At 43.3% G+C, this 24319-nt stretch overlaps 1 protein-coding gene across 4 annotated transcripts in view; it reads right to left on the bottom strand.

Annotated features, from left to right (window-relative positions):
* SYN1 (synapsin I) overlaps positions 1-24319 on the bottom strand; it is a 294399-nt gene that overhangs the window by 38593 nt on the left and 231487 nt on the right. For all 4 annotated transcript variants that reach the window (XM_077475536.1, XM_077475543.1, XM_077475561.1 and 1 more), the window contains exon 8: positions 3008-3082. In XM_077475536.1, coding sequence (XP_077331662.1) covers positions 3008-3082 — 75 coding nt within the window. The remainder of the gene's footprint in view (positions 1-3007; positions 3083-24319) is intronic.

Below are 24319 nucleotides of genomic sequence, written 5' to 3'. Positions count from 1 at the left end.
CATATATATATATATATATATGTGTGTGTGTGTGTGTGTTGTTGTGCTCAAATGTTTGCATACCCTGACAGATATTGTGAAATTTTGGCATTCATTTTGAAAATATGACTGATCATGACCAAAAAATTATTTAAGAAAGATTTCAGCTACAACTGCCATAGGAACTGTTCAGGATACAAAGAAAAACCCACAGGATACAGGCTGCTGAAAAAGATGGTGTGGTTGTTTTTAAGGAGCACAATACGATGATACTTGAACAAAAAAGAGTTGCATGGTCAAGTTGCCAGAAAGAAGTCTTTACTGTACAAGTTCCACAAAAAAGCCTGGTTACAATATGCCCAACACCACCTTGACATGCCTCATTAGCTTTTTTGTTGCTTTGGCGCAGTAAACGCTTCATTATGGCGGCTCAACCATGCAGCTCTTTTTTGTTCAAGTATAGTTGAATTGTGCTCCTTAAAAATAACCGCACAGTCTTTTTGGAGAGCAGCCTGTATTTCTCTGCGGTTACCTGTGGGATTTTCTTTGTATCCTGAGCAATTCTTCTGCCAGTTGTGGCTGCAATTTTTCTTGGTCTACCTGATCTTGGCTTGGTAATAAAAGCGCCCCTAATTTTCTACTTCTTAAAAAGTGATTAAACAGTACTGACTGGCATATTCAATGCTTTGGATATCTTTTTATATCCTTTTCCATCTTTGTAAAGTTTCATTACCTTGTTAAGCAGGTCTTTTGACTGTTCTTTTCTACCTCCTCATGGCTCAGTGTCTAGCCTGCTTAATGTATCCATGTGAGAGCTAACAAACTCATTAACTATTCATACACAGACACTAATTGTGATTTAAAAAGCCACAAACGTGGGAAATTGACCTTTAATTGCAATCTAAACCTGTGTGTGCCACCTTCTCTGTCTGTGCCAAGGCCAAACCTTCCAGGGTATGTAAACTTTTTATCAGGACCATTTTGGTAATTTCTATTATTATGAGTTAAAAAGTATCCAAAAACTATGTGAAAAAAGACAGTTTTTTGGCATGATCAATCATATTTTCAATATATTAATATTAATGCTGAAATTTCACAATTTCTGCCCGGGTATGCAAACTTTTGAGCACAACGGTATATGTGTATATATATATATATATATATATATATATATATATATATATATATATTTTTTTTTTTGTCATAAGTAAAGACAACCTTATTGCTAAATCAATAGGCACATAGCTGGCATGTAAAAATGCTCTGGTTATTAGGTTCATAACAGTATAAAAGTGGAGGAGCTGAAAAGGTTAAATGTACTCTACTTGGTGAACTGTGATTTAAGGTGGTCTTATAAAAACCTTTTATATTAATGTACAGGGTACTTGCAAAAAATATTATGGGGGTAAATAAGGGGGCACATCCAATAAGTTGGAGGAGTATAGTCTGTCCCACTGATTTCCTAAGAACAACTATACACAGAACATTCCATTTATGTCTGACATGCCTGAAAAAGAGGTAATAGAGGTCATTCAAAATCATGAATGTGAAATATTGACCAAGAGCTGGGGGAGTTTTACGTGTTAAAATGAATTATTTACTAAAACGGAAAATGTCAATGTGATGAGTCACACTTTCGCTTTCAGTGTTTTTCCAGAACTGGCTCCATCAAAGCTGGTCAGTAAATGTTAAATAAGCCCCTTTGAAGAGGTTGTTCAATGTATACTATGACACAAAACAATAATAGTTGGCTCTTGGATCTCAGCACTCCTTGGACACAAATAAATAGGTCTTAGCCCTTGTACACACAGTCGGACATTCCGACAACCAAATCCGTCTGATTTTGTCCAACAGATTTTGTCTGAAACTGGTGTTGTATACACACGGTCGGACAAAGTTGTCGGAAAATCCGATCGTTCAGAATGTGATGACGTTATTTCGTTACGACGGGACTACGTTCAGGCTAGTAGCCAATAGCTTTGGTCTAGAAATTTGATCTGAGCATGCGTGGCACTTTGTCCGATCGGAATTCTCTACAAACGATCGGACAAAGTCCGATCGGATCATGTTGTCGGACACGGTCAGATTATCTGACAACACTGTCCGATGTGTGTGTACAAGGGTGTGTACAAAGGCTTAGAAGGAATTAACTTTACATTCTAAGTTAGGTTAAAGTGACTCTGTCGCTGCCTAAAAAAAAAAAAAAAAAGTCTATGCAAAAGGAGACTACTAATACTTACTTGGCCTGCTGCATGTGTCTTGGATCTGCGCTTTCTTGAGCTATACTGTCCAAAAAATCTGCATCTCACATACGTCCGGGTATGTTGGTTATCTGTGTTCTGTGGTTCCATCTGCCGACCATTATTCCATTACTGTGGTAGTGAGATAGGGCATGGAGGCAGGAAAGTATTAATAGTTTTCTTTTGTAGGGACTTATTTTCTAGGAGACTACAGAGTCACTTTAGGGTTATCATGAGTTAAGGTTAGAACTGAAAGGAGGTTAAATGCTTTAGAGTTAAGTGTTAACTTATAGCATTAGGTTGAGGTCAGGGGAAGGAGAAGGGATATTAGAGCCAGGTTAAGTGTAAATTAGAGGTTAGGTTTTAGGGTTCCTGTGGGGGAAAGAGGGTGTGGTGTTTGTCTAAGTGCTACGGAGTGAAGGTTTTTTTTTTTTTTAAAACCTTTCTTTTTATTATTGAATGGATTAAGTCCATTATCAAACTATAAACCTGTTAGTTAATCAGCGAGCCAAACTCCCACCCACTCAATGAAATTCATTTTTTTAAAGCTGGAGTTGGGCTTTAGGTATGTTGCATAATCGGGATGCTAAATTTCCAGCCACAAGGATTTACAGTGCTGAGCACACTAATGGTGCTGCCTGCCACTGATCCACACATGCATGTTTCTGCTAGGCTACATATGGGTTCATTTTGGTTACATTGTTAGTAAGTAGGCTTTAGTTGGTGAATACTGCCCCATGATGCATGCACCCTGATAAACCTTTGCTATTCCAGTGATGGAACCATACCTGTCAGAGACAGCGATTTGCTCCAGCATGGCAGATCCTGTATTAGTCTTCCAGTTCCCAGAAATAGAAGTTCTCCTGTAATATACAAACGAGAAGATGAACATTTACAGGGGCCATTACTGTGACAATATTCTGGGCTTAAGTATACATAGCGTAGGGGAATGTTATATATTGTACAAATGTCACCCTTTGTAAGGTTCACAAACAAGCTCCAAGTCATATCTGACTCCACTTCCAATGATGGTTACATACAGATTTTGTTTTACAAACAATAAAAGTAAGGTTCACATTATGATTCCCAAGAATGCTGGTTTGGGGCTGTCATGTCCTGCAGAACACACACTTGTTTTGGGGTTTACAAACAGTCCACTTTCATCAGGGCCTTGTAAACTACATGTGCATAGGAGATTGGACTCTGTGCTCATTAAAGAAATAAGCCTGCTGTTTCCTCTGAGTTTCAAGCAAAAGGCATCTGCTGGCAAAGACTTTTACTGCTGTGACAATATTGGGGAGATTTACCCTATTTGTCCTGATGATCACTGTTACTGGAGGAAATCTACCAATGAGCACCCATGTTGGCAGTGGAGGCCAGTGGTAATTTTCTTTTAAGGGCTGCAAACAGTAGCGCTCCCCACCACCCTCTTCGGTCCATCGGTGGGTGGGATTGGTGCACTTACCCCATCTATGCGGTGCTTCTCCTGGGCTCTCAGCGGCGGTGGCACTCTCATTCTTCTGCTCTCCACAGACGATGGCTCTGGCTTCCGTTTCCTCCTTCCCTCTCGGCAGGCAATCCGAATTCTTCTCTTTTCGGCCAATCAGAAAATGGGTCTAACACCCTTTTCTGATAGGTTGGATTGAGGATCAGTGTTACAACAGCAAATATTCATTTGCTGTTGTAACACCTGTGTGGGCTCATGGCGCAATGCTCTGTGGCCTGGGCCTTGAAGAAAAGACATGGACGCAGAGCGCATGCGCCGATGACGTAATAGCCAGCATATACAGTAAATATATCCTACATGGTGCAAGTTTAGGAGATATTTACAGTACCTATAGGTAAGCCTCATTATAGGCTTACCTATAGGTAAAAACAAAATAGGGGAGTTTACTGCCTCTTTATAGAGGATCTTCAGCCAGTTCTGTAAAAATTAACAGTCAGTAGCCACAAAAACTGTAGCTGCTGACTTTTAATAAACACTAACCTGTCCAAGGATCCAGCGCCGTCCTCATCTGAGCTGGTTCTCCAATGGTCTTCGGGTCCCCAGCACCAGAATGTTAGCTGTGGGCAGTTAATAGCTGGATTCCTACTGCACATGTGCAAGCTATTCTGTTTGAGAATGTTCACACAGGTATCTGGAATCTGTCCCAGAAGGTTGGGGGGGTGGAGATGAACGTCCGGTGGATCCACTGCGGTAATCTGACATCAAGTAAGTGGAAGAAAGTACTTGTCAAAACCAGGTACCAGCTCCCTCCCCCCACCCAAAAATAAAAATATTTTGAATATGGACGGGGTGGGGGAGGAAGAGTGGAACATCCCCATTTTGGGTAGAGTTCTGCTTTAACCCCACTGCAGAGGGGTTCTTTCATTGGATCCTTAGAATAGTGGTCACCAACCTTTTTCAACTTTACATACCACTAAACTCACAATTTTGACCACTAACATGAATTTTACATGCCTTATATACACACACACAATACTCCGGCTCTCTGCACCCCCCCCCCCCCCCCGGATCACACTGCTGCCTTATACACACAATGCTTCAACTCTTTGCGACCCCTCCCCCCCCCACACACACACAGAGACTCATCCTTGGATCTCACCTCCTTATCCAGCCATGTGCTCGAGCTACATGCTCCCTCCCACAGTGTGTGACCCGCGCTGCCATTAGATGTCCCCTACTTCTTCACCTCCTGCTCTCTACACTACCCCTGGAGCCTCCCTCTGAGTTCACAGGAGCCAGAACTACAGTGGAGGCATTGGGTAGCAATGTGCGCTGACAGTTTTGGCTATCAGTGCGCATTAAGAACAACACTGGAAACAACATTGGGTGGTATACATCCGCCACAATGTTGATTTGCGGCAGAACCCATGGGTTCCTGTGGACCATCAGTGGCAACTGCTGCTTTAGAACACAAGTAAGAGGAATTAAGTGATCAGAAGCGACGCTTGAAACATTTACACCATTTTTTTATCGTAATGTGTTTGGCCTAATGACATAATCATGTTATCATTTTCGAAATGTGCAAAGACCTCATTTGGTTTATTTATTAATTTTTCTTGTGGCTGAAATTGAAAGATGTGCCTTTTTTTCAACTTGAATACCTATGAGTTCTGTGCCTCTGTTATCTACCTATGTGGGACTGGAATCTTACCTATTGGATTCACTGTGAGCATCTGCTTGTTCATGGCCAGTCACTCTGTTAGCATGAAAAACCTGTATTATATCAAATTTATCCTGTTATTTGTTGTCACTGACTCATCTAAATTGCGCTGGGAAACTCCAATAACTGTCCTTTAAAGGGGAAACACCCTCATCCTATCATCAATCCAATATCTACACAGCGCAGACACAGTGAGTCAGTATAGATTATGCAACCACATTAAAAGACGACCATATGTAAAGCTGATGAGAGGGGAAATTCCTAATGAACAATGCAACAACTGGGTCTCGCATCTCATTTCTATATCAGTAGTTGCTGAGGATTTTAGGAAAATCCTAATGAATAGGGCCAAATATGACCCAGATACTTTGTGCTGAGAGAACAGGCTGCCCACCATGATGTGGTCACACAGAACAATCTGCTCAAATATAAATTACCCTTTTGTTTAATGATTTCCTAAAATGTCCAAAAGTTTAGGTTCAGCTAGAGTATTAGCCCTTTGAAAACACGTGTGTTTTGGAAATGTATGGTTGCAGTGCCAATCATTTTGAATGGTACCCAAACTAATCTCCTGCATGGACCCGCAGTACAATGTACCTCATATGATGTGTGTTGCGGTTAAAAAAAAAAAAAAAGGAGCAGACGTTGCAGTTCATGTAAAATGAATGGGGTATGGTAACAGCGTGCTGAAATCTGTTTTTAAAGTGAGGTGTCAGATGCAAGATGAAGTTTAAAATGGAAGTACCCACTCAGTATGTCAATCAATGGTTGGAAAGGTAGGAGGAGTTTTTGCATTGCGGTGATTACCTTTTATTTATTTTTTTAATGGAAAGAGCATGCTGTAGGTGGAGCACTGGCATGGAACAGAAAAAAAACTGCAGGATCTTAAAGTGTTACTAAACCCAGGACCTTGCATTCACTATCTCTGGGCTCTCACAGTACACAGAACATGGTAATTAAATTACTTTAGTAATTGTAAACTGTTAAATACCTTTTCTTCTCAGCAGTATATAGTCTTGTGACTTCTATTAGTTTGTAGGAGGAGTTTTCATTCTACTCTGACTGTCCTGGAGGCTGCAGGGGCCCTGACCCTTTGTCTGGACAGTGCTGATCACATGCACTCTCCCAAGAAAAAAAGAAAACTCTCTAGCCATACACATCAAACTAAGCATGTACTGAGTGAGTCGAAAGGCTCTGTCTTATCAGGAGATGTATTGGGGACAGTGGAAGAAGGGGAGGATCAAAGAAGACAGGATTAAAAAGCCTTTTTTTACACAATGCGGAGGAAAAAACCCTTAGGTTCCATAGTAAGTATAACAAGCATGCTTTACAGCATATATAGACTGATTTTACTTTTGTGGGATTAGTAACACTTTAAATGTTGTCACCCCCCCTTAACTGTGCCAGGGGTTATTTGTGATGGCGGCCAATAATGGAAGTTTTATATTTCTTTCTGGTACAATTATTTTTAATTGAAGTATATGAAAAGCAAAAATAGCTGTCATGATCCTGCGGGATATGAGCAGTAAACAATACATAATACGACATAAGTATACACATTTAGGATATGTTTTGTAGAATGAACTGTCAAACAACAATAACCCACCGGCCAAGGGGTTGGGGTGTGGAACAGTCCACAAAATTTTGGAAAAAACAACCTAAACTGAACCCATACAAACAAAAAAAAGATATGGAGAAGGAAAAAGAGGAGCAGATTAGGCAAGAAACAGGTTCCCCCTAGGATCAGACAATGAAGTAAGGCCAACTTGGCATCTTTGCGGGTAGACACATGGAAGAGAATAGAGTGAACAGAAGACCAAATAACATTGACCAGAATCAGAAGCACCAGATATGAAGTTAATCTCCATGCTGACCACAGCCCCTGAAGCATCTATCCCTGTATGATGGGTTTGATTTGGCAGTACGGGTTTGGACCCAATACCAGTGGAGGAGTGCCTTATAGGCTGCCTCCAGAGTAGCCATGTTGAAAGAGTATTTGTCAGGATCACTTAAGTGCTCCTGCTCCTCATTCCAGCATCCAGATTTTGGCTGTTTCATTCTCCCTGTCTGTGTCCACCTGCTGGGTTATTGATATGGTTAGTCAGTCACCTGTTATAACCAAGCCAAACACTCTGTCCTTTGCTTGTGATAGAGACAGTATACATGCATTGTTCCTGTTCAAGCCTCCAGTTTGTTTGCCCTGCTTTGCTAGACTGGATTTCCCTGTGTATGACCTGGATTGGATATTGGACTTTTCCCTGGACTGTCATTGAACCACACTACCTATCTTCTAACTGCAATTAGTCTGTTTGCTCAGTTTTCATCTGCCCTGGTGTTGTGGCCAGGCACTATAGCATTATGTATAAGTCCTGGGGGCAATCAAATACCAGTAGGCCTACTTGCCTTAAGGGAACAGGGGCTGCTATAAGTGAAGCACACAGTAGTTAGCTATAGTGTCTGACCACCTGCGTTGGGGTAGATGTGACAGCTTTTTGCAATATTAGACTATACTTTGGGCCAATCCTCCAAATCCATGGGAGATAAGTCCCACTCCCATTTGGGGACGTAAGAAAAGGAGGTTGGGGTCCAGCTAGAGTTAAGGGAGGAGTAAATTAAGGATATGGTACCAGGGGATCCTGGAGAGTGTTGGCAGATATGCTCAAAGGCTGTTTTCTGGTACGGAAAAGTGTCACGGCGTCTGAGTGAGGATATCCGGTGTTGCAACTGGAGATAGCAGAAGAATTCCACTGGGGGAGCTTCATGAGTCTCTTGGAGTGAAGCCCAGGAAGGGAAGGTGTAGGTTCCAGGAAAATACAGGACCTGAGAGAAGCCAAGAGCTGGCCACCAGGAAAAAAACATGAGGTTTTTCTAAGCTGGGAGGAAACATGGGGTTATTCAGGAGAGGGAGGAGCAGAAGGGAAGGGGACATGAGCCCACTGGAGTACTGAGCTGAGTCCCAGAGCTTCAAGCTATGGACTATTAGAAGGCTGATTAGGGAGGGGCACAATTTAGGAGGAAGCCATAAGAGGGCAGAGATGGAGACCAGTGGAGACCAGACTGGTGGAACCCAGAGTGTAATGTCGGAGGTAGCCTGGAGTATTGCAAGCTGGGAGATATGCGCAGCCCAATAATATTTTGCGATATTTGGGACTCCAAGCCCACCTCTCAGCCTGTTGGCATATAAGGTAAGACGAGAGACCCTGGGATGCTTTTTAGGCCAAATAAAGGAGAAAATACTTTTCTGGAGAAGATGCAAGAAGAATGCGGGGACCTGAACCAATAGGGTCCGGAAGAAGTAGAAGATCTTCGGAAGGACTGTCATTTTGACGGCATGAATGCGGCCAATTTAAGATAAGGTGGTGAACTGCCAAGATGTCATTAGCGCTGTGATGTAACGTAACAGAGGATAGAAGTTGGCAGAAAAAGGGGAGCCTGCTCAGCGATACGTGAAGGTGGATTGGAGGTGCGTAACTAGGGAACCTGGAAGGGAAATATTCAGTGCAGTGGCTTTGTGCAGGATAATCTGGAGCCCTGAGGTGGTAGCAAAGGGGGTCAAAGGGGAATGTAGATTGGATAAGGAGACAATCGGGTTAGTAAGGGTCAAAAGAGCGTTGTCCGCAAATATATTTACCTTGCAACAGTCGCCTGAGTATGGAATTCCGTTAATATTTGGGTCAGCTCTAAGAGCTATGGCCAGAGGTTTAAAGGCAAGGATAAAAAGAACAGGAGATGGAGCAACCCTGCTGTGTTCCTCTGGAGATGGATAATGAGGGCAATAGGCAGCCCACATAGCGAGAGAAGAAGTCCTGGGATTTTGCAGTGGTGTAACAGAGATATTTCTTTCATAGCAGGTTTACGTCAAAATAAACAAATAAATCCTGAAAAATACTGCACATGGAATAAAACCTGCCAAACAACTGAACAGGATAGTGTAATGTGATCTGCCAATATTTAGACTAGTAGTATCCTATATATTAAAAGAGGTCTGGACTGGTAGAAATCTTGATGATTGCTCTTAAAATGCAAGAGGAAAGGGTGAAAATGTAAGATGGCTAAGCGGTGAGCACTTTCGCCTAGCAGCACTGGGAGTCGTCAGTTCGAATTCAATACTATGAAACTACTTGCGTGGAGTTTGCATGTTCTCCTTTGCAGGTTTCCTCTGGGTACTTTGGTTTCATAGAAATAGAAGAAATAGCTGCACACCACAACTGATCCAAGATCCTTTATTGGACAACCAAGATGACATAACAGAACAAGGAACAGAGGTTCATCTGGCTTTCTTGTCCTCTCCTAGAGTGGCGAGTGTTCTTTGTTTAGTACTTCGGTTTCCTCCCACACTCCAAAGAAATGCTGGTAGGTTTATTGGCTTCTGTCTAAATTGGCCCTAGTTTGTGTATGTATAAATATGAGTTATGAGTAATAATATGAGTAAAACTTACAATATCCAGTATCTCACAAAAGTGAGTACACTCCTCACATTTTTGTAAATATTTTATTATATCTTTTCATGTGACAACACTGAAGAAATTACACTTTGCTACAATGTGAAGTAGTTAATGTACAGCTTGTATAACAGTGTAAATTTGCTGTCCCCTCAAAATAAGTCAACACACAGGCATTGATGTCTAAACCTCTGGCAACAAAAGTGAGTACACCCCTAAGTTAAAATGTCCAAATTGGGCGCAACTAGCCATTTGCCCTCCCCGGGGTCATGTGACTCGTTAGTGTTACAAGGTCTTGGGTGTGAATGGGGAGCAGGTGTGTTAAATTTGGCGTTATCGCTTTCACTCTCTCATACTGGTCACTGGAAGTTCAAAATCTCACTTCCTGGCAAAGAATTCTCTGACGATCTGAAAAAAAGAATTGTTACTCTACATAAAGATGGCCTAGGCTATAAGAAGATTTCCAAGACCCTGAAACTGAGCTGACAAGACCATACAGCGGTTTAACAGGACAGGTTCCACTCAGAACAGGCCTCGCTATGGTCGACCGAAGAAGTTGAGTGCACGTGCTCAGCGTCATATCCAGTGGTTGTCTTTGGGAAATAGACCATATGAGTGCTGCCAGCATTGTTGCAGAGGTTGAAGGGGTGGGGGGTCAGCCTGTCAGTGCTCAGACCATATGCCACACTCGGCATCAAATTGGTCTGCATGGATGTTGTCCTAGAAGGAATCCTCTTTTTAAGATGCTGCACATGAAAGCATGCAAACAGTTTGCTGAAGACAAGTAGACTAAGGACATGGATTGCTGGAACCATGTCCTGTGGTCTGATGAGACCAAGATAAACTTATTTGGTTCAGATTGTGCCAGCCATGTGTGGTGGCAACCAGGTGAGGAGTACAAAGAAAAAGAGTGTGTCTTGCCTACAGTGTAGCTGTCAGAAACCATGAATCAGACAGAGACGGAACTACAATTAAATCACACTTGTTTATTAATAAGAATAAAAAGGTAAATAGAGTAAGCGCATTCAAAGTATAGTCAGAGTCCAGTAACCGGATCGAGTAGTCAGCCAGTCCAGAGTTCAATAACCAGATCGGGTAATCAGCCAGGCCAGAAGTCAGGGATCCAAGTAGAGCAACAGCAAGCAGGATAAGAAGCCAGAAGGGATGTCAGCAATCCAGTCTTTAAACAGAACCGCAGGAGATGGTTTCTTGTGATGTGACCAAGGCGAAAGAAGATATGAAGTGAGCTGGTCAGCTTTAAGTAGGCAGGTCAGACAAGCTGGATAAGGACCAGTTGGTAACTGTGGAGAGAGATGAGAGCTGGCAATTAGCCGACAGTTATGCAGCCAGCCCAGAGAAGGAAGGGCTAAGTCAGCCCTGACAGTAGCATGGTGGTGGGAGTGTCATGGTCTGGGGCTGCATGAGTGCTGCCAGTAATGGAGAGCTACAGTTCATTGAGGGTACCATGAATGCCAACATGTGCTGTGACGTACTGAAGCAGAGCATGATCCCCTCCCTTGGAGACTGGGCCATAGGGCAGTATTCCAACATGATAACAACCCCAAACACACCTCCAAGACAACTACTGCCTTGCTAAAGAAGTAAAGGTGATGCACTGGCCAAGCATGTCTCCATCCTAAACCCTATCGAGCATCTGTGGGGCATCCTCAAACGGAAGGTGGAAGAGCACAAGGTCTCTAACATCCACCAGCTCCGTGATATCATCATAGAGGATTGGAAGAGGACTCCAGTGGAAACCTGTGAAGCTCTGGTGAACTTCATGCCCAAGAAGGTTAAGGCAGTACTGGAAAATAATGGTGGCCACATAAAATACACTTTGGGCTGAATTTGAACATTTTCACTTAGGGGTGTACTCACTTTTGTTGCCAGCGGTTTAGACATCAATGGCTGTGTGTTGAGTTATTTTGAAGGGACAGCAAATTTGCACTGTTATACAAGCTGTACACTCACTATTTACATTGTAGCAAAGTGTAATTTCTTTAGCGTTGTCACATCAAAAGCTATAATAAAATATTTACAAAAATGTGAGGAGTGTACTCACTTTTTTGAGATACTGTATATGTAAATCTCTGTATAAGTACCTGTAATAAATAAAATAATAAGACATAATCATGTTTGCATAATTGCTTAATTTACCTAGATTTTTTTTCCGCCTTGGTCCAAGTAGCTTGAATATTTGACACCTTTGTTGTGTCACTCAGCACAGCTGCTTATGAGTTATGATTCGTCACTTGTGTGCAGTAGTTTTAACTGGGAAAGTTTCATGAACTGCCATGTTATGTGGTCTAAAGAAAGTGATACAGCACTCCCTGGCACACTGCCATCTGGTGGCAATTTACAACCACGTCAACTATTTCAACATGAGCAGAACTTAAACTTAATGACCTCGAACTGGGTTTTCCACCCATTCTACAATTATAATTAATGAGACGACATTGCATTAAATTTTTTTTCTGCGTGACAAATACAGACTTTTCTATAATAGCAACTAGATTGCAGACTGTAAATAGATGGAGCAACTGAGTGTTGCCGTAGGCTAGTGTAATATTTGAGTGAGTCGAAGGAATGGAGTCTGTAAAAGACTAATTGGATTCCCCATACAGTAGTATTTTTCGGCTTTATAACTGGAGTCTTAATAAACAATGATATCTTCAGTGTTGCAATGTCTGCAAGCATCATGTGTTTTTAAGACCCAAATGATCTCAGATGAGGTTTGACTGTATTCTTCGCCCAGTATTGTGATTTTTTTTTTGGCACTTTAACAAACCTTATATATTACATATAACAAATATGAATAAATTGCAGCTCTTGTGATGAGATAAAAAGATATATATATATATATATATATATATATATATATATATAGTTCCCGACCAGCGCACGCCGACGTACGTCAGCGAATGGCACGGGCAGGCATATTGGCGTACAGGTACGTCCAATCTCATATCTCATATACCGCCCTGCAATCGCGAGCACGCCGCCGGTGACGCACTTGCATGCTGGTCGGGACCCCCGTGAGTCTCGATCGCCGCGGGCATACCCACGATTGTCGGCTGAATGGAGAGATGCCGTTGTAAACAGCATCTCACCGTTCTGCCTAGCAACTAGTGATGCTGATCTCTGCTCCATGTGATTGGAGCAGAAATCAGTGTTCACTAAATGAAAGCCCAGCCCGAAACAGTTAGTAACACACCCCTAGGAACACTTAACCCCTACACTGCCCCCCACTGGTTAACCCCTTCACTGCCAGTGTCATTTACACAGGAATCACTGCATTTGTATAGCAGTGATTGCTGTATAAATGACAATGGTCCCAAAAATGTGTCAAAAATGTCCGATGTGTCCGCCAATGTCGCAGTCACAATAAAAATCGCTGATCGCCGCCATTACTAGTAAAAAAAAAAAATTATTAATAAAAATGGCATAAAACTATCCCCTATTTTGTAAACGCTATAACTTTTGCGCAAACCAATCAATAATCGCTTATTGCGATTTTTTTTTAACCAAAAATATGTAGAAGAATACGTATCGGCCTAAACTGAGGGGAAAAAATTTTTTATATATATTTTTGGGGGATATTTATTATAACAAAAAGTAAAAAATAATGCGTTTTTTTCAAAATTGTCGCTCTATTTTTGTTTATAGCGCAAAAAATAAAAACCGCAGGGGTGATCAAATACCACCAAAAGAAATCTCTATTTGTGGGAAAAAAAGGACGTCAATTTTGTTTGGGAGCCACGTCGCATGACCGCGCAATTGTCAGTTAAAGCGACACAGTGGCGAATCGCAAAAAACGGTATGGTCTTTGACCAGCAAAATGGTCCGGGCTGAAGTGGTTAAGTATATACCGTGTTTCCCCGATAGTAAGACACCCCCAATTGTAAGACGTATCGGGAGTTTCAGAGGGGTCGGCTAATATAAGCCGTACCCCGAAAGTAAGACATATGTCTTACTTTCGGGGAAACACGGGGGTATTGCCGCCTCCAGTGGCGTACTAAGAGTGGGGCGGGGGGTGCGGGCCGCACCGGGTGCCACACCCTGGGGGGGGGTGCCAGGCCAGCGCCCTCCCCCTCTGACTGAAGAGACAGCGCCGTTCTGATCAGTCTCGGGCAGCGGCTGTCACTCACAGTTGAGCAGAGTGAAGCCGCCTCCCCCTCCTCTTGTATGGCTACACAGTGCTGTCCATGAAGGAGAAGGAGGGGGAGGCTGCTTCACTGAAGCCGCCTCCCCCTCCCCCTCCTCCTCCATACACAGCACTGTGTAGCCATACAAGAGGAGGGGGAGGTGGCTTCACTCTGCTCGGCTGTGAGTGACAGCCGCTGCCCGAGACTGATCAGAACGGCGCGACGCAACCACAGAGAAGGGGATTATTGCGCCAGGTCCCGGATCACTGCCGACAGGTGTCACTGGCACTGTGTCCTCCCGGTACAGGTCAGTGCTGGTCATACAGAGAGAGACCAAGGAGGGGGAGGGGGAGGGGGGGTGTGAAGAGATTCTCTGCAGCTCTTATTATGTAACCGCAAGATGCAGCTGAGGAGGACTACAAGTCCCAACATACCGGGCTGTGTGGGCTTACAGTTCTCCTCTGCTGAGCATAGCAGCTTTGTATGCTTGGACTTGTAGTCCTCCATAGTGCAGCCTTGCATGCTGGGACTTGTAGGCCTCCTCTGTAGTACAGTGCAGCCTTGCATGCTGGGACTTGTAGTCCTCTGTAATGCAGTGAAGCCTTGCTTGCTGGGACTTGTAGTCCTCTTCTGTAGCGCAGTGCAGCTCTGCATGCTGGGATTTTTTTCCAATATAAGACATACCCCGAAAGTAAGACATAGTGGGGCTTTTGGGGATAAAAAGAAAGTAAGACACTGTCTTACTTTCGGGGAAACACGGTATATATATATATATATATATATATATATATATATATATATATATATATATATATATATATATATATATATACACATGACTTCCACCACTGTGTTTTAAATTAAATACAATGTTCCATTTGAGCAAACTCCACCAGTTAATTTCTATGAATTCCAACATCCAAAGTGAGACTCGTTTGGGTGCCAGATCATCCACCAGACCACCACCAATAAAGCTGAAGTAGAGGCTTACCAAAAGGGTGGACCTCAGAACCTAAGTATGGAAGTATCCCCATACAGGATTAGAAATGGACCTCCTTTGCATAAAACAACCAGTATCGGCAAAATATAAAGACAATGCTGCAGATCCTTCGATATAGGCTTATTAAAACATTTAAATGTTTATTCATATAGGTTTTATAGATACTTTATATATCATTCTTTTTTGGCAACAGCTGTTTTATGTAAAAATATTTGCCTTTCTTTCTTCAATATGTTTCTTTGGTGCACATGGGCCAAATATCAGCTGGTTCAACAGAAATCGGGTGACGACCCGTGTGTACACCAGTCTGTCTAACAAAAGCTGGCCAATGGGCTTGCTGGAAAACCAGCATCCAATCAGTGCTGGCAGCCAATGTCTGTGAGTGCTGGTGTGTTCTGTGGGGGATGGGGTGGCAGGGGCATTAGCCCTTTTAGAACAAAATAGTTCAGCGGGCAGATTGCTGTACTAACATCAGATTGTTAGTACAATGAGCTCCTCCCAAGCGCCTCAGTTTTTTTTATTTAGACCACTGGGTTGAATGTAAAAAAAAAAACTGATAGTGTGCTAGGCTGTAGCGTGGATATTTAACATCCTTAGATGTGGCTACATTCGTTTTCTTTTTTCGACAGGAAAAGTCCGATGGAGCCCACAAACGATTGGATTTTCCGACAACATGATCCAATCGCACATTTTCTGTCGGAAAGTCCGACCGTGTGTACAGGGCATAAGTCTGTTGGGTTTCCAAAAGAACAAGCTGTCCTGTAGATGTAGCATTTAGAGAGTTAAAGTGGTTGTAAACCTTAATTTGTTTTCCTAAAAAAATAAATAAAAAATATGTTATATTTACCTGCTTTGTGAAATGGTTTTGCACAGAGCAGCCCATTACCTCCTCTTCTGCCCCCTCCCCCTGACTGGCACTCTGCGCTCTTCCTCTTCTCCAAATGACCCCCATAGCAAGCAGTTTCATATGGGGCACTTATACGGGTACATTCTGGAGCCAGGCTGTGTGCATCCATAGACACACAGCATGGTTCATCCCTATCCCTTCCTCACAGGACTTGACAGAAACAGGAGCCAACAGCTGCCATCAGAGCCTCCTGTGAATACAGGAAGAGGGGAGAAGATGGGACAATGCTGGATCGAGAGAAGACTCAGATATACAGGTGCAACTCAAAAAATTTGAATATCATCAAAAAGTTTATTTCAGTAATTTAATTCCAAAAGTGAAACTCATATTATATAGATTCATTACACACGGTGTGATACATTTCAAGCATTTCTTTCTTTTCATTTTGAGGATTATGTCATACAGCTAGTAAAAACCCCAAATTCTGTATCTGAAAACATTAGAAGATTGTGAAAAAGGTCAATATTGTAGACTCATGGTGTCACACTCTAATCAGCTAATTAACTCAAAATACCTGTAAAGGTTTCCTGAGCTTTTAAATGGTCTTTCGGTCTGGTTCAGTAGGTTACACAATCATGGGGAAGTGCTGTATCCAAGCATATTACTGGAAAGTTGAGTGGACGGCAAAAGTATGGTAGAAAAAGGTGCCCAAGCAACAGGGATAACTGCAGCATTGGGAGGATTGTAAAGCAAATGCCATTCAAGAATTTGGGGGAGATTTACAAGGAGTGGACTATGGCCGTTGACAGTGTTTTAAAAGCCACCATACACAGACATATCCAGGACATGGACTACAACTGTCAGAAGCGTCTTACCTGGGCTAAGGAGAAAAGGGACTGGACTGTTGCTCAGTGGTTCAAATTCCTCTTTTTGGATGAAAGTCAATTTTGCATTTCATTTGGAAATCAAGGTCCCAGAGTCTGGAGGAAGAGGGAGAGGCCCAGATTTCAAGCTGAATGAGGTCCAGTGTGAAGTTTCCACAGTCAGTGATGATTTGGGGAGCCATGTCATCTGCTGGTGTTGGTCCACTGTGTTTTATCAAGTGCAAAGTCAGCACAGCCCTCTACCAGGAAATTCTAGAGGACTTCATGTTTCCCTCTGCTGACCAGCTTTATGGAGATGCTGATTTCATTTTCCAGCAGGACTTGGCACCTGCCCACACTGCCAAAAGTACCAATACCTGGTTTAATGATCATGGTATCACTGTGCTTGAGTGGCCAGCAAACTAGCCTGACCTAAACCCCATACATAATCTGTGGGGTATTGTCAAGTGGAAGATGACACCAGATCCAACAATGCAGATGAACTGAAGGTTGCTATGAAAGCAACCTGGGCTTCCATAACACCTCAGCAGAGCCACAGGCTGATCTCCTCCATGCCACGCTGCATTGATGCAGTAATTCATGCAGAAGTAGCCCCGACCATGTATTGAGTGCATACTATACTGTACATGGACATACATGTACAGGAGCAGCTGTACACTGGAAGTATCTATAATAAAATGTAAATTGGCCATTAATAGTAATAACTAAAAGGCTCATATCTACCAGTATTCACTACTATAGTTTCTGATGGGGGATTCCTTCTTATAAGATGTCCATTCACCGATTGCCTTTGCCGTTCTGTAGCCGCAGTGCTATCACCTCCGCTCCCAGGGGGATGTTTCTCCCATAGTGCCTCCAATCGATTATAACATTCTCTACACTTTTTTGATTCTACCCACAGGTAAGAGTGTTAGGACTATATTTTTTTGTCCCCTCACATCTGCACACATCACTACTGCATTTCTATTTCAATATATACATGTGTGTGTGATTGGTTCTTTTGAAAGAATACAAGTGTCTGATTGGCTCATTCTGAAGCCACCACCCTTTCTTTGTTTATTCATGTTGACAGTATAAATAAAAGAGTAAAAAGCATTCAAGGCAGGATTCTGCTGAGCTCAACGTGATACCAGCATCTGTTTGTGTTACTGAGAGACATACAAAGCACGCTTTCCCAGCATTATATGAGAGAGCTGTTTTTTGTGCTTTTAAGTGCAAAAAAATGATTTGCTTATAGGGAGAAGCATAGAATTTCCTTGACAGGGTATACTGCTATTCTATCATGAATAATGTTATATTATGCAATCATTCCCTCTTCCTTTACATCATCTAGGTAAGGGTGAGATACCAAATTTTGAAAAGAGAAAGAATCAGAAAAGAAAACCATGGGTTTTTACTTGTTTGAATCATTTCTATATTACCAATCATGTTTGTACACATTCGGGTATGCTGCTATTCTATCATGAATCATGTGGAATAATGTTATATTATGCAATCATTTTTTATATTATGTGATTTACTAATCATGTTTAATATAGTTCTGTATGTTACATTTAGAGTTAATATTATATTTCCTTGCACTATGCCCATCTGTACTAAGAAATATTGTATTAACTAATATTGATTGATGCATTCTACCTCAGTGATGTATTTCATTTAAAGTCCCCTCTTTTTCCCCATTTCCCCTTCCTTTACAAATAGGGATGGAGACATTTGAACTATATAGTTGTTGCCTCATATAAAGTCCCAACAAAGTTGTCATAGAGCATTTGCCATTAGAAATAAACTTAGCAACTGTAAGTATGACCATTATCGCCTGATACAATAGGCCATTTCTGTCTTTTTATAGAAACATTATCTTTATCCTTATAATAAATCAAACACTGTCCAGCCCTGTATAGTAGACAAACTCTTGCAGTTGAATAAACCGATGTAAGCACTAGAGAGAGTATACGAGCCATCCAAACACACTATAGTTCAGTTTTGTTCCATTTATGTCACAATAACATCTCTTACCCTTTCAGGCGTCTTCAGCTCATTGCTCTGAAACTTGAGTAAAAATTTCTTTCGATAATAAAAAAGAAAAAGAGAGGTTACCTTGATAACATATTGTCTCATTGTAACTGAAAGGCTCTGGTGAGGGGGAGGGTTCCCTCTGAGATCCCGATAAATCCGATTGCTGGTATCCTCAAAGGCTGATACACCACTAAGTACCTCCAGGCCTTTCCTGGACCAGTCCTGGGCCACTCCAGCCTGGCTGCCCAGACTGGGGTGACTCCCTGACCTGGTCCTCAAACAAACACTCTCTCACCGCCAAGGAAACACCAGGTCTCCGCTGGATCTCAGACTGGACTGGATCCCAGTCTCTCCTACACACACTTCTCCTCCTGTGTCCAGGGGGATGGATGCCACTCGCGATCCCCACCACGTCCAGGAACTTCCCCTTTGCAATCCCCAACTCCCTCAGGTGAGGGGTCGGATGAGGGATAGGCAAACCGGTGAACGAAGATGGGGGGGGGAGACCGGCTATACCACGCTACATCCTGGGAGGGAAGGTTCGCGGGCTAGGGCTTAGCAGCGCTCACGTGACATCCCCATTGGGCTCCTCCCTCCTCCTCTATGACAATTTATGTAAATATAACATCTGATACAGATAAAATACCACAAGATATTTGGCATGTACTCAGAGTCGCCGATACATATAGACACCCCCTGAGGCTGCTTGATGTTTATCGCAGAACAAGGGGTTTGTATCCGGAGTGAACCCCAGTAAGAACAGAACATTTAGTACCTCGAGAGGGGGGATAAGCTCCTGCCTCCCCCCCCCCCCCCTTTAATTTTTCCTTTATTTTTTACATATATATATATATATATATATACACATATACACACACACACACAGTTGACTAATAATAAGCAGAATATTGGGAGTACTGGGGAAAAGGGTAGGAACAGGGAAGGAAGGGAGAGAGGAAGAGGGAAGGCTGTGGAGTAAAAGTGAAGAGAAGGCATTAAATAAAATGAAGGGGAGGTCGGCAAAGGGGGCAGACGCAGGCGCAAATCCCCTGAAAGTAACCTCTAGTCTGGGCACAATTAAGAAATAAATGACAGCAGAAAACGGTAAAGATAGCCCTAGTAAACAGACAGGAGCAAAAAGTAAAAAATTAGGAGGGAAGAGAAGATCCCAAATAGGCACCAATATTCATTTACAAAATATAGAAGTGGCGGCTGAGGATTATGCGCCTGAAATAAGACAGGAAATGCACCTACCAACAAAAGATGAGATGGCCCAGATGTTTGCTAGGTTAGAAAAATCCATCCAAGGGAAACTAGTGATCATGCATGAGGACTTGAATCATGTCCTCAAAAGAGTGGAGGAAGTAGAGGGAGAATTGGAATCCCAGTCAGCGGCCTTGTTAGAGTTAAAAAAACAGCTGGATGAGCTGCAGAGAGAACAAAAACATCTTCGCTACAAATTGGAAGATCAGGAAATCGTAGTAGGAGGAAAAACCTGCAGATCAGAGGGTTACCAGATATGTTAGGTGAGGATCTACAAGGAAAAATGTATAAAGTCTTCGGGCCGTTATTAGGGAATGCAGAAAGAACTAAAATTAAATATGAGAGAATACATAGGATCAGAAAAACAGTAGAGATGTCAGCTGAAACACCTAGAGATGTGATTGTGAGATTTCGCAACTATAAAGATAAAGAGAGGATCTGGACGAACCTCAAAATATTTCCAGCTAAACATGAGGAGTCCCTCCTACAGGTCTTCCCTGATCTATCATCAGAAACACTCAGAAGAAAAAAAAATGCTGAAACCCATATTGGAAAAATTAAAAGAAAACAACATACAGTATTCCTGGGGATTCCCTGCCTGCCTCATCGGTAAAAAAGTGGGCTGATCGGCAATATTAAGATTCCCAGAAGATACAGAAGCATTCTGCCACAAACTGGACATTGTGCCGGTTGAGATCCCTGGATGGTGGGAAGTGCAGGCGAAAAAAACAAAAACTCAGGCCCAACAACAATGGTATTCGACAGTCAGAAAGAAGAAAATACCTAAGAAGAAACCAGAAAAAAGTTGAGGGGAAGGTGGGCGGACTGAATAAAGTAGAGAGGGGGTTTAGATGGGTGGATGGGGGAAAGGGGGTTGCTGCAGGAGGGGGGGGAGGTGGGACGGGGAGGGGCACCCTAACTGGGGAGGCAGAGGCTCTACGTAGGCATCACAGATGGAGCTCCAACTTCTGGAGGGGGGGGGGTCCGCAGAGTGGGAAGGTTTGGGGAGATTATGGATCCCAGGGCCTTTTTCAAGGCAAATTCCTACATAGGATGTGGGGTTGGGGGGGGGCGAGGGTGGGAGGGGTTGCGGGGGGAGTTGGGTGGAAGGGGTTGGAAGGTCTCACCAATATACAGGGAAAGGGGTAACCGAGGCCTGAGTCCGCTAAAGCCTGGAAGGGGCATAAGGCCGTCAGTCTGGGATCAGGTTACTGGAAAAGGTAGAAATCAGGGCAGACAGACTGAGCCAGGGGATGGATGGCTGGGCGTATGAACCTCATAGGACGATAGGGCGATAGGGGCTGGCGGGCAGCCTTAACCTAGATGACCACACTAAAGGTAGTGTCTTATAACATCCGAGGGATTAATACTCCCAGCAAAAGAGCCAACATTTTAAGAAAATGTAAATATCTAAACGCAGATATAGTTTTACTCCAGGAAAACCCACATTGCATTGGATTCCAGCCTGAAGATATGGTCCAGTGACTATCCGTTGTGGTTCTATGGGGACTCCCCAACCAAATGTGCTAGGAGAGTCGCTATAGGATTCGTGAGAGGCATCAGGTTTGTACCCGAGGAAAGAAGGGTGGACCCGGAAGGGCGCCACTTGTTTCTAAGGGGCTTAATAAACTAAATAGAGTATTTTATAGCAAATATTTATGGTCCTAATAGAAATCCAATAGGGTTTTTCCTGTGGGTGCTGGAAAAGTTTATGGTTTAAAAGGGGCTGGGCCAAGAGGGCTGGAGACTTAAATTTTAGCATGGACCCGGGGGTAGATAGAACATTCCCGGCACGGTGGACGGAGAATGGCAGCGGAAATTGCTTAAAAATAAGCTTCACCAACATCAATTGACGGCTGTTTGGAGAACGCAACATGTAAAAATACGAGACTACTCATTCAATTCCGCTGTGTACGGGACGTACTCAAGGATTGACCTATTCTTGGTAGAACATAGGATGTTGAACTCCGTGAAGCGTTCAACCATAGAAATTGGTATTTTTTCGGACCATGCCCCAGTGTCAATAAAACTGAAGATAGAGGGGGGACGACAGGGGGCTAACAGGTGGTGACTGAACGAAGTACTGCTGCAAGATATAGAGGTTGTAGAGAGGATAAAAAGAGAACTAGAATGGTTCTTTACAACTAATAGCATTAGTACCACTTCGGAAGCTATGGTATGGGAGGCCCACAAGGCCTACATTAGGGGGATCCTGATTGCAATAGAAGCCGAAAAAAAAGGGCGGATAGACAGATAAGAAATAGGTTATATAAGGAAGTCTATGACCTTGAACAAAGACACAAAAACATAGACGAGAAACAAGTAGAACGGGAAATCATCATAAAGAAAGAGCAATTAAAAGAAATTATTGAACAAGAAAACAGGGCGCTCTACCACCGGTTCAAAAAAGAAAGATGTCAATGGGGGGATATGTTGAGTAAATATCTTGCTAAAATGCTTAAAAAGAAAAGTAAAGCTAACTATATTGAAAGTATACAATCAGGAAAAGGAGGAAAGGTTTTCTCCACTCCTGAGATTGCTCGGGCCTTTTAAGAATGCTATGAGGATCTATACTCTATAACCCAGATTTTTTGTACTCACCATACACCTCTCTGTAACAAATGGGATGTCCCCAAGCAGTGCCAAAATGAGGGGTGGGAAAAAAACAGCATAAAAACTTCATCCACCATGGCAAGTGGGAACTAGTGAAACTATACCCACAAAACAACAGCAGTGCGTGGAAAACCACCACAAAAAACAGGGCATCCCCAAGACCGCACCAAACTGCGGAAGTAATGCAACAGTGCATTAACATAACAGTACTGCGTTTTTATCGAAAAACCAGGAAAAAATATCCATTGCATATTCAATTGCAACTACATGGCAGCTTGCAAAACTTTGCGGCCAAAACAGGCATCAGCCGATGCACTGACGTCTACCTTGTAGAACTTGGTAAACGTATGGACAGACGACCAGTTCACCGCCTTACACACCTGAGCGACCAACGCTTGGTGTCGGAAAGCCCAAGACGTTCCGATTGCCCTTGTGGAGTGGGCCGTGACCGAAAAAGGGGGGAACTGCCCCTTCAAGGCGTAGGCTTGTACTACAATCTGTGTGATCCACGAGACTGCCATGCCTTTCTTTGGACCAGCCACTGAAACAAACAGTGAGTCTTGCTGCCGAAAGGGAGCCATGGCAGACAAATACACCTTCAGAGACCTAACCACATCAAGAGCGTGAAGGGCCACCTCCTTAGGGTGCTTCGGCTTAGGACACAGATGATAATACATAATAATAATGTTCTCATTGATATGAAAAGCCGAGATCACTTTCGGTTAAAAAGACGGTTGCGGACGCAACACCACCTTATCCCTGTGGATAACCAGATAGGACGACTTGCAGGACAAGGCCGCCAGTTCCGAAACCCTCCTTGGCAATGTGATAGCCACTAGAAAGACCACTTTCTGGGAAAGGGTCAACAGGGGAATCTCCCTGATGTTTACATGTTCAAATCCCATGGGGGTAACGGTGGATGCACCGGAGGGACTACATGTCATACCCCCTGAACGAAGGTACTCACTAAGGAGTGCGATGCCAGGGGTCATTCTCCTGGGTCCAGCATCTGTCGACTCAGATAATCTGCCTGCCAGTTCTCCACTCCCGGGATGTAAATGGCCGACAGGGCCGGTACGTGTCGCTCTGCCCACCGAAGTCAGTGTCTGCGACACAAGTGCGGATGCCAGTACAGGTCGCACGGCTGATCCCACAACCGTAAACAAGGAACGAGCCACTGCCTCGGCCTCAGATAATCCGCCTGCCAGTTCTCCATTCCTTTGATGTAAATGGCCGACAGGGCCTGTACGTGTCGCTCCGCCCACCGAAGTCAGTGTCTGCCACACAAGTGCGGATGCCAGTACAGGTCGCACGGCTAACCCCACAACTGTAAACAAGGAACAAGCCACTGCCTCGGCCTTCCTGTCTATGAGATCTTTGAATGCAGGAGTTCCCTCAACCGGGATCGTGGTTACTTTATTTAACCTGGATACTGGAGGGTCCACGACCAGCAGAGCTGACCAATTTTTGAGAAGACTTTCCTCAAAGGGGTAACGCACCACCATGTATTTGGGGACCGAAAAGGTCCGTTGCGAGCGATCCCATTCCTTGTAAATGAACTTGTCAAAATAAGTCAGATACGGGAACACCTCAGGTGAACGTGCTGGCTTGCGGGACCCAAAAGGTACCGGTACATCAGCAGAGGGATCCACTGGCTCCTGAATCTTCAGGGTATCACGCACAGCTGTGATAAGTGCTCCATCAAGCGCTTTGTCGTGCCCGG

This window comes from Lithobates pipiens, unplaced genomic scaffold (genome assembly GCF_037356315.1).
Source record: "Lithobates pipiens isolate NorthernLeopardFrog02 unplaced genomic scaffold, aLitPip1_a1.2 Scaffold_1, whole genome shotgun sequence".
NCBI lineage: Eukaryota > Metazoa > Chordata > Amphibia > Anura > Ranidae > Lithobates > Lithobates pipiens.
The sequence above is the reverse complement of the archived record's forward strand: the minus strand, read 5'-3'. Positions and strand labels throughout refer to the sequence as shown.